Source organism: Camelina sativa, chromosome 11 (assembly GCF_000633955.1).
Source record: "Camelina sativa cultivar DH55 chromosome 11, Cs, whole genome shotgun sequence".
Taxonomy (NCBI): Eukaryota; Viridiplantae; Streptophyta; class Magnoliopsida; order Brassicales; family Brassicaceae; genus Camelina; species Camelina sativa.
In genome coordinates, this window is record NC_025695.1 from 1356078 (window position 1) to 1366469 (window position 10392).

The 10392-nt window shown below is 35.6% G+C and overlaps 6 protein-coding genes across 6 annotated transcripts in view; 1 reads left to right on the forward strand and 5 right to left on the reverse strand.

Annotated features, from left to right (window-relative positions):
* LOC104720989 (VQ motif-containing protein 29-like) overlaps window positions 1-389 on the reverse strand; it is a 6620-nt gene extending 6231 nt beyond the window's left edge. Inside the window, exon 1 of the mRNA XM_010438888.1 lies at window positions 12-389. Within this exon, the coding sequence (XP_010437190.1) occupies window positions 12-359 (348 nt within the window). The 5' untranslated portion in view covers window positions 360-389. The remainder of the gene's footprint in view (window positions 1-11) is intronic.
* On the forward strand, window positions 2395-3079 carry LOC104720991. Its single transcript, XM_010438889.2, has one exon. It carries the CDS (start codon window positions 2464-2466, stop codon window positions 2926-2928), a length of 465 nt encoding a protein of 154 aa, XP_010437191.1. The 5' UTR covers window positions 2395-2463; the 3' UTR covers window positions 2929-3079.
* On the reverse strand, window positions 3154-4730 carry LOC104720992 (glycosyltransferase 6-like). The gene has a single exon (XM_010438890.2). It carries the CDS (start codon window positions 4609-4611, stop codon window positions 3322-3324), a length of 1290 nt encoding a protein of 429 aa, XP_010437192.1. The 5' UTR covers window positions 4612-4730; the 3' UTR covers window positions 3154-3321.
* Window positions 5423-6001, reverse strand: LOC104727515 (F-box/kelch-repeat protein At5g49000-like). Its single transcript, XM_010446614.1, has one exon. It carries the CDS (start codon window positions 5999-6001, stop codon window positions 5423-5425), a length of 579 nt encoding a protein of 192 aa, XP_010444916.1.
* LOC104727516 (putative F-box/kelch-repeat protein At4g11750) lies at window positions 6957-8502 on the reverse strand. Its single transcript, XM_010446615.2, has 2 exons — window positions 7336-8502; window positions 6957-7022 (listed from the first exon to the last, which is right to left on the reverse strand). The coding sequence occupies exons 1-2, from the start codon at window positions 8500-8502 to the stop codon at window positions 6957-6959; spliced, it is 1233 nt and encodes a 410-aa protein (XP_010444917.2).
* LOC104720993 (heptahelical transmembrane protein 4) overlaps window positions 9928-10392 on the reverse strand; it is a 3876-nt gene continuing 3411 nt past the window's right edge. The window contains exon 5 of the mRNA XM_010438891.2: window positions 9928-10375. Coding sequence (XP_010437193.1) covers window positions 10054-10375 — 322 coding nt within the window. The 3' untranslated portion in view covers window positions 9928-10053. The remainder of the gene's footprint in view (window positions 10376-10392) is intronic.

Below are 10392 nucleotides of genomic sequence, written 5' to 3' on the forward strand. Positions count from 1 at the left end.
CATCGGGAAAGATTTGCAGGATTTTGAAATGAAAAATCTCCCCAAGAAGATGAAGAACTCTGCTTTGTTACATCATCCAAACTCTTAAGCGGTTTAGCCTGCACAACCTCGTGCTCAGGTGCACCGGTTAGCTTCTGAACCAACTCTTTGAAGTTTACTGGCTCGACTCTGTAGACATGAGGATGCATTGGATTCAAAAGGGATGATGATGATGATGTTGCAGGCCTCTTTAATAGGGGCTTTGAAGGTTGTTTTCGGGTTGAATGAAGCGAAGTTAGGTAATTTTTCGTTGTCTTTGTCGCGGTTTCTTGAGCGTTAAGGTAACTTTGAGACAAAAATGGCTGTGATGTTGCTTCCATTGAGACTTTGAGAATTGAGATATCGCTTCAAGAAACTTCTTTCGGATGTGTGAGATAAAAGTGTTCTGATATATATTGATGGATATGCAACGTTTTCAACGCGGGTCAAGCCTTTGGTTTTTGACTCTGAATAAAGTTTTGACTTTTCAGAACATTGTTTCATTTTTTTATTTCTTAGTAACTGGAAAATTTCAACGAGTGTGGTCTATAAATATTTTATTGATTTCATAGTTTTCTGATCGTAGTAGGAACTATTAAAAGGAATATTCTATAACAAAACTGATCACTTTAACCAATACTATAATTAAGAAGCCGTCCACGTGCTATTTTGTTATTTGTAATGATGAGAAGATTATTATCAACAGCCTTCGGATTTGAATCTGAATCTATTATTAGTTTTCCTTTTTTTGTTTTGTTTACTAACACAAGTAATCTATTATTTTATTTCTAGAAGGGGGAAAACGTGTGTAAACAACCATACTTGGTGCTCTGTTTCTGAATTAAAAATGGTATCAACTTCTTCGGTTAATTATGGACCATAGCACAAGGGCCTCTTAATAACAATGCAGCTAGACGTACATATAACAAATACTGAGGCCCATCAAACGTCTTCAATAACATTCAAATTACAATTACTGGGGTCCAATCCATATATGTATTTATAAATAATTGTCTTTTAAAAATAGTTTTTTTTTTTAAAGGTTCTTCTTCGTCTAGTGTTTGACTTTTAAGTTTTAACCTTTGGCAAGCAGTCATTAAACCTTTGAAAAATTAAAGGCTCACTATCAATGCATGATGAAGTTTTAATATATCACTGGTACATGCAAAGATTTATGGCTTCAATCAAAACTACATATGTACACAAAAATATACATATTCATAACATAGTTTTAGGTTATAAAGACATCTAAGATAAACTTCAATGCTTTAGGCCTTGAATGGCACCTGATTTTGGCGCAGTTTTTGGCTTTAGATTCTATAAAATCTATTAAGCCATTCATAATTATGAGAAAAATAGATTTCCTAGAATTTAGAAAAACCAGATTTTGGAGGATTTTAGCAATTTGTTCATAAAATCTAAAAACCACATTTTATGGGTTTTTCAGCGTGATTTTTTTTTCTTTTTCTAATATATAATTATTCTAATTTTCTTAAATTCTAAAACAAACTAAAACCTTTTTTTTTTGTGCCACGACCAATTATTTTATTATTTTTAAAATAATTATTATACATAAAAACTAAAAATTAATGAAGTCACTATTCAAAATTTTGCAAAAACTATAAAATCTACATCAAAAATCAAAAACCAAAAAAATCAAAAACCAAAATCTAAAAACCAGTTAAAAACCAGCAACCATTCATGGCCTTAATTAGATATCCATATTCTTGGGCTGTGGATTGTTGCTAAGATATGCACACGATTTAGCCAAATAGCCACTCTTTTATTGCAATTTTGTTTATTCTAATTTACAAAAAACGTTAGTCGTATTTTAATTAATTTCATGGATAGTGTGTTCACCTCCCCTACTTTTAAGTTTTGAAGTCAACTGTTGGCTTTACAATTTGTTTTAGCAATGGGTCTCATAATTTAGGTTGTTTACAATTATATATGCTCCTCGTTTAATAGTATCAAAATTTTATTTTGTTATCATAATTTAGCAAATTTTTATCTTTTGTTTAATAGCGATTCCACCAAACTTTCAACGTCTCGTGCTATATAATAGTAATCAACCAAAAAAAATAAAAAATTCGCCATCTGTTAATCATTGAAATACAATGATGCATCTCTCCGTACGCAAATGCCATAAATCTTTTTTTTTTTTTTTTTTTTTNTGATAATATTGTTTGACTAAATGATCGTTACTAATAGTCATTGATTATTGCAAGTGATGAAGCAAAAAAAATCTTAGCTGGTTTCACTCTGTCTCTATCTGACTATCTATTTTAAGTATAATATCCTTTTCTCGTATACTATATAGTTCAAATGTGTATGTACATACATTTATATATATAGCTCAAAGGTGTATAAATAATCGCAAGACATTGTTAACTGTTGAGCCACTTAGATTCTCTTCTGACTTCTCACTTTGTGATAAAGATAAACATGAGCAAGAAAAAGGAGACGAAGCTACGCAAGTACATGAAGGTTCCCATAAACATGCTGGTGAAAGCTAGGGACTTGTACGTACGAGGCATGAATCAGTTGTCTTCCCATGATGATCTTCTTGGCAGCGGCATGGGTTTTGGGATGCCGGTCTGCCACGTAAGTGCTCTTCCGCGAAGTTTCAGCGCTAGCCACTCACAATACTCCGCGAGAGCCGAAGATAATCGTGTGGCTCAGCTTGTAAGAGCTGCATCAGCTAGAAATATGAATCTTGATACATGGCAGGGACCAGGACCACCGAAATTGCGAAAGGCTAAGAGTTCGAGAACCTCTGTTGGTAATCACAATCATGAGATTGAGACAATTGATGAGACAAGTCCTTTGGTTAGTTTTGGGAGTAAACACAAGAAGCTTCCAAGGAGTAAGAGTTATGGTGTTGCCAAATATACTTATGCTCTCCAGTAATTTGTTTTTTTTATGTATCATGGGTTACGTCCGGATTTCGATTTACAATCTTTGGTTGTATATCATATATGTGTGATTAACGAATCGAGAGCTTGGGTCTCTTATGTAAACAAGAATCAACCAAATGTAAAATACTTGTCATCATGATTCATGCATGGGTGTTGTAAAAAAAAAAAGTGAAAAGGAAATTGTTAATGTTTTAATCCAAGTCTTCTCACTTATAGTTGGCATAATAATAAAAAAATGTAATACTATATTCATATGATTGTGATATTATAACCAATATCTAGAATCTAGATATGTACATCACCAAATCAATAATTATGAAGGAGCATGGATGTGATGGTTCATAACTGTAAGTATATTATAAAGTCAACATAATAAGAAAAAAAATTACCAAGGATCATTAGGATAATCGAACGGTAGAGGTTGAAGGGGAGAAGTCTTACTCAAATCAGAATGAACGTAACCATAGACGCGCATCACCTGATTATCAGCAAAATTAAGGGCTCTGATCATCTCATTCCAACACGTGTCACCATGATAAATCGGATTATGGTCTCCACTACAAGGTTGACATCCCGTGAAATGCGTTACAAACGCGCGTCTGCGACTATCTCTTCCACCAAACTCGCCTTTCAAAAACCGCTCCTCTCTAAACGCACCGTACCGCTCGCTCACTTTCTCAGCGTGACGTCTACGCAACGTGTCGTCTTGTCGTTCCATCTCAAGATACCGTTCCGTCACGTTAGCGAAACCTCCGACTACACCAATCCAGTACCCTTGGAAATAATACTCTGCTTCGAGGTATATCTTAGGATAATACAACTCTTTGTGTTTATACAGCAAATAAATCAGAGCCGTCTGATCATCTGACTCGGGAAACAACTTATCTTTGAAAATAGACCGTTGGATCGGACCCCACTTTTTGTAATCCGGACTCACCGGCCCCATACTCTTCCACGTGTCAATGAACTCCATTGACCATTGACAATTTCTGATTAAGAAAACGCCGGCGTTTAACGCCGTCCAACTCTGTGTATCGTAGATTATATTAGGCCAGCCGTGAACGACGAGGTTATGATGACGGTAACGGTGAAGCGGCGGTTTGAATTCCATGTCAGTGAAAATAGCGTCGGAATCAACCCACCAAATCCACTCCGCCTCCGGGTGAACTAGCATCGCCGCTTTAACCACCGGAAGTTTCGCCCAGTACGAATTCATCTTCTGATGAAGCAAAGCATTGCTGTAAAAGATGTCGTGGCCGTGGATCCGAGCGTAATCGACTTTGTTTTTGAAGCACCGGAGAAGCAAATGGTCTCCGATTGGGTTTTTACACGGCGAGGATTGCGAACCGGTTACCATAACGATCCGGTTTTCTAAACCGGGTTTGAACGACGGGTGTGATTCAATCCATTGGTACCGTTTCTCGTCCCAGTTTGTGATTGATCTCTCGATCGAGTAGCTTAGATCCGGATCGTCGTAAAAACCGGGCTCCGGCGGGTCGAATTGCATGTCTAAACCGGAACATTTTTTAACCGGTTCTTTGTCGTGAAGTAAACCGGTGATCGCGAAATTGGAGGATGCTGAAAAAAATAAGAAGTAAGACCAGATGAGAGTAAGAGACGTGAAAGCTCCGGCGAAGAAGATAACACTGTTCTTTGTACCACTGTATTTTCCCATTGAAGGTAATGAAGGGAACAAATTAAAAAAAAAAAAAAAAAATTGAAAAGATGAGAAATTATCTTTTTCTGATTAAGGGTTTATTAGGATAAATATGAGGTGATTTAGTCAAACTTTATGTATGGTAAGAAATTTGTAATTAGAATAACTCTTAACACATATATGGAAAGTATTAGACTTTGAAGTAAGGTTATGCAATGGAAAGGACTGGATCATTATTTTTATAGAATCAAATCCTGAAATTTTAGTTTCTGAGATTTATTAGCATACTAAGTTATTTTCTCATAATTATGATATTAATTGCTTTAATAATATGTATATATATATATATACATACATATAATAATTTTAGAATTATGAATAACGTTTGATATATACCATATAATTATTTGCGATACTAATTTGAAGAAAATTACAAAAAAGAGTGTTTAGAAGAAAAATTAGAAAACAAAAAACAGAGCATAACTGAGAAGAGATAGATCAATACAGTAATGGTTGATTCATCAAACAGTAATAATAAACGATGTCAAAAGCTCACATGTTATGGGGACGGTAAGCACGACATTACACCACTCGACCTTACCATAAATCTCATGTTCATTGCACGCGTTTCGAGGGCAATATCAGCACACCAAATCATCTTCTCTTCAAGCACCTCTTTCTCCCACAAAACTGCAATATTCCCACCGTAATTCTCTAATTTAACGTGACTATTGTAACAATCTTTTAGTAATTTAGTCAGTTCCTCCAAACCCTTTAAATCTTTCCAAGATCCTTTATCAATATCGTACCATTGGAGCCGTTTTATTAGTCATCTATAACTGAACCATATGTTATCTATGACCCAATAATCAAGATTGCTAGCCCAACTCAAACCCTTCTCCTTTAATCCTATTTCATCCCATCTGTTTTCCTTGGTCTTGTAAACCGCATTACTCCTAACCCCAAAGAGGTAAAGCTTTCCATCAATGGCTAAGCTATTGTATATTAGATTATTCTCTTGTACAAAATTTGCACTAGGGCTTGGCATATGCTCCCATATTTGGGTTTTGGTATTGAAACACTCTATCCAATCTGAGGACTGACAATCTTTAACGCCTCCTGCTATGTATATTTTCCTATCAAGAACACGCGCATTAGGGTACCATCGAACCACCCGCATGCTTGGAGCCTTGTGCCAAGTGTGATTCCGACAGTCCATGAACATGACCCTAGACGGATCATAATTGCCAAGTTGGTAGATATTACAACCAACTGCGGTTAGATCCCCACCCCACCGACTAATATAAGGAGAATTAAGTGTTGGGACTGAAACCAAAAGATTCTTGTCACTCACTTTTTCTCTTTCATTGTTAGGAATTGATATGGTCTTAAGAGTGGCGTGAACCATCTAGGAGTAGGGTTAGGAGGAGTGATTTGAGTCGGTCTCTGGCAGAGAGTGAACCAACATGCTCTGTTTTCGTCATGAGGGAACCGTAAACACACATAGAGACAATTCTCGGTGCAGCCTAAGAGAATTCGGGTTTCGTAAAGCTCAAGCGAAGTAAGGAGAGAGCGGAATCTCTTGGAAACTAAGGAAAGAGAAGGATAATACAATCTCGAGACACGGGTTAAGCAGTTTAAAAGCATGTCATCACGAAGCATTAGAAAGGTCATCGTATTTGCAACCGTTGGCTTTGCTCTGTTCATGGCTGTGGCAGCCAACATTAACTAAAACGTAGATCCAAAATCCAGAACATCTAGTATTTTATATTGTATGCATATATTTCCTAAATCTAGTTGAACTCTATCACATCCAATTCCTTTATATAATTTTTTTTATGGGACTGGATATTGTTAAATTATATTAGTTTTGATAATATCTAATATAAAAAATACACTTGTTTTAAAAATCCCCGCCTAGCACCGATTACACCTCGCAAAATCGCTAGATCCACCATCTCTGCCTCAATTAATGACTAATCTCTGCCTAGCATCGATTATCTAGTTATGTCCGTCTAATTTGATTATAACGTGTCTAATCCGATTACTTTCCGCTTAATTTGTATATACCGATTATTTTTGGAGCCTAATATAAATCAAATATATATTTTTGTTATTTAGACATTTAAATTAAGAGTTTATGATGTTTTACAATAACTAATATACAAAATTTTAATGAAAATCATTAAATTTTCTTTTAAAATTATGTTTTTATGTGCTTATTGTAATTTTAAAGAGAAACTATAGTTTTATATTTTATTTGATATTTGTTTTTAGCATAAACATAATTATTCATATATTTAATACTATATATTTGTATTTTATTATTAATTTAATAAAATAACCTTAAAACTAGTCCCTGATTAATCTCCGATTTTCTCGCTAGGCGCTAGACCTACACCGACCGCCCGACTAGCGTCTAGCGATTTCTAAAACAGGAAAAAATACTCAGAGCAATTATGTAAAATTATATTTAAAATACTCACATGAGTTATCTAATTAGAAGGGAGAAACCAGAGCAAAATTTGAGAAAATAACAAAACAGAGTACTTAATAGAGAGTTAAACAGAGCAGAGAGAGAGGGAGAGATGCAATCATGTTTGAAACTTATTTCACGTGAAGCAAACGTCTGCATTAAGCAGTACGTACAAAAACATATTTAACTAAGAAACTACTTGTACTATATTGAAAATAAAATGATAAGACGTACACCATTGTTTGGTTGATCCATCAAAATCAAACCGTAACAACAAATGAATTTAAAAGATCACATGATATGGGGACTGTAAGCACAACATCACACCACTCAACCTTGCCATAAATCTCATGTTTATTTCGCTTTTCGAGCGCAATCTCAACACACCAAATCATCTTCTCTTTACGCACGTTCTTCTCCCACCAAACCGCAATCTTTCCACCATAATTCAACAATCTAACTTTATAATAAGGTATAGGCAATTTAGGCAGTTTTCTCAAACCCTTTATATCTCTTAAACATTTTCCCTCCATATCGTACCACCGAAGCTTTCTCGACCATCCATAACCGTACAAGACGTTATCTATCACGCAAGAAGGACGAAGAGCCCAACCACCCCAAGGTACATCTTGCAATCCTAGTCTATCCCATCTATTTTCCTTGGGCTTGTAAACCACAAAACGACTTAAATCCGCATATATGTAAAGTTTCCCATCAAGGGCTAAGCTCTTGAATAGATAATTCATCTTGCATATATCCGCTCCAGGGCTTGGCACATGCTCCCATATATGGGTTTTGGGATCGAAACACTCAATCCAATCCGAAGATTTGCAACATCTGGTGCCTCCAACTACATATATTTTCCCATCAAGAACAGTCACCTTAGGGTTCAACCGTGCCACCCGCATACTCGAAGAAGACTCGTGCCAAGTGTGAGACCGACAGTCCATGAACATGACTTTTGAGGAGGAATCGCTAACTAGGTAGAAATTACAACTGACTGCGGCTAGACCGTTATCCAGACAAGGAGAATTACGAGATTGGACTAAAACCAAACGATTTTGGTGACTTGACTTTTTTTTATCCTTGTTCGTAAGGAACGGTCCAAAGCATGGAGCGAACCATCTAGTAGGCTTAAGATTAGTGGTGACTTGAATTGGTCTACGGGAGAGAGTGAACCAACGTGGCTGGATTTCATGAGAAAAGGGTAAACCCACATAGAGACAACTCTCGGTGAAACCTAAGAGAGTTCGGGTTTCGTAAAGCTCAAGGGAAGCAAGGAGAGAGCGGAATCTCTTGCAAACTAGGGAAAGAGTTGGGTAATACAATCTTGAGACGCGGGCTAAGCAGTTAAAAAGCAAATCATTAGGAAGCATCAGAAAAAGTAACGTTTCTGTAACTGTAACCGTAACCGGTGGCTTCTCTTTGTCCATGGCTCTGGAAGCCAAACGCTGAGACAAAAGAGCCTTAAAAAGACATTGGAGAAAATATTCCCTAAATCATGATCCCTAAATATTCCCTATACATTGGTCTTATCTTCTATTCTAGATTTACATGTCATTTTTTTGTTTAATTTCTATTTTACGTTTCATTATTTTCTCAATTTCTGAGATATATACAATATTCAGTTTTAACAATACTAATAATTAGTTCTTCGTTGGAAAAAGAAGAAGAAAAGCTTCAAACATTGACTTTAACACAATTCAACTTAAAAAAAAAAAAAAAGTTAGGGTTGATTATATACACATAGCTCAGGTCAAACTGTTTTTGCTGTTTTTAATATTTTTGATTTTTTTTTGAAGTACAGGTAGGTTTGTGACTGTACAGACGAGTGTTGTAAACAGTAAACAGTAATAATTTGTTACCGTTGTGTGATACATAATTATAAATAAATAAATAAACAAAAGAAAAGCATACCTCTTAATTAAATAAATATCCTTTTAATAATGTTTAATGTGACCGTTGTGATTATAAGCAATCGTGAACAATCCTTTGCTTCTCGATCCGTCTAGACATTATTTGAAGTAGGCCGATCATCTCTCTCGCTTACCTCTTCAATCAATGTATTTTCGATCGTATCTCTGTTTTTCTCCCTTTAAACCCTAGATTCGAATTAATGCTCTGTTTTGATTGATTTTGTACCACCTTTTTACAGTAATTAGGGTTTTTATAGATATACGGAAGGAAGCATTCGATCACATTATTACTGAAGATATTAGGTTTTTTTTTTTTTTTTTTTGCATTCATCGCACAAACTCTCAAAGAAGAAGAAAGATCTGAGAGGTCGAATGATTCAAGAGAAGAAGAACAACCTCTCTTAGATCGTTTGATCTGATCCGAAACGAACAAGAAGAAGAAGAAGAAGATGAAAACGCAGATGTTCTCTTCCGTACTTGTTTGGCAACAAAGAATCACTCTCGTATCCTCCTCCTCTATCTATCTCTCTCTATTTTGTTTTAATTATGGATTTACTTGATGATGTGGTTTCGGATTTTGATTTTGTGGTTTTGATCTCATCAAATTATTAACACATGTGAGGAACTTACTTGAACGCAAGAAACTGAGTAATTTAGAAAAGAAAAAGAGAAGGTAAATTTAGCCTGATCAGTATTATTAGATCGCACATACATTTACCAATCTCGATAGGAGTGATTGTAGGATGCTGCAAACAAGATTGGAATCATCTTTAAAAGTTACTCTTTCTTCCTTTGGCAACCTTAACGGTTCCCAACTTTTTTTGAACATTCTTTTTCATGAAATCTACTTTCTTTGTCTTGTAATCAAGATTTTAGAATCAGATAGACTATATATATATATATATATATATATATATATATGTCTCATCATTTTGTTAACAAAGGAAAAAAAATATAACATTTGATTACACATAGACTTTACATAATCCCAACTTTTATATAATGAAGAGCTACAAACAAGATCCACAACATCAAAGATTCCAATCTAATCGTCCTTCACCTTTTTTATTAGCATCCTTCAATATCTCTCCACTTAAGATACACAAGCCCAGCTCTATAGTGAGTGAACGCACCAGCAACCACCAGAACATGAAACAACTGATGGCTATGTCCAGCTATATCGAATTTCCCCGGCATCCATCTCTCTGGAATCCTAGTTGCATAAACCAAAGCTCCTAACCCGTAAAGCAAACCCATCAAAATCTCATAACCAGTCGTGTGAAGCGCTTCAGGTTGGTCCCAAAAGATGATCAGCTTATGCAGAATCGGAGCTGCACCAGAGAATCCCATTCCAAAAAACAGAGAAGCCCTCACGACTCGAAACTCGGGGCTTTGGAAAACAGGCAG

Coding starts and splice junctions, on each gene's coding strand:
- LOC104727515 (XM_010446614.1), bottom strand. CDS start 6,001: ATGGTTCACGCCACTCTTAAGACCATATCAATTCCTAACAATGAAAGA.
- LOC104720991 (XM_010438889.2), top strand. CDS start 2,464: ATGAGCAAGAAAAAGGAGACGAAGCTACGCAAGTACATGAAGGTTCCC.
- LOC104720992 (XM_010438890.2), bottom strand. CDS start 4,611: ATGGGAAAATACAGTGGTACAAAGAACAGTGTTATCTTCTTCGCCGGA.
- LOC104727516 (XM_010446615.2), bottom strand. CDS start 8,502: ATGGACAAAGAGAAGCCACCGGTTACGGTTACAGTTACAGAAACGTTA. Junction 7,023..7,335: donor TAAATTCATTTGTTGTTACG/GTTTGATTTTGA, acceptor TTCCTGTTTTAG/AAATCGCTAGACGCTAGTCG.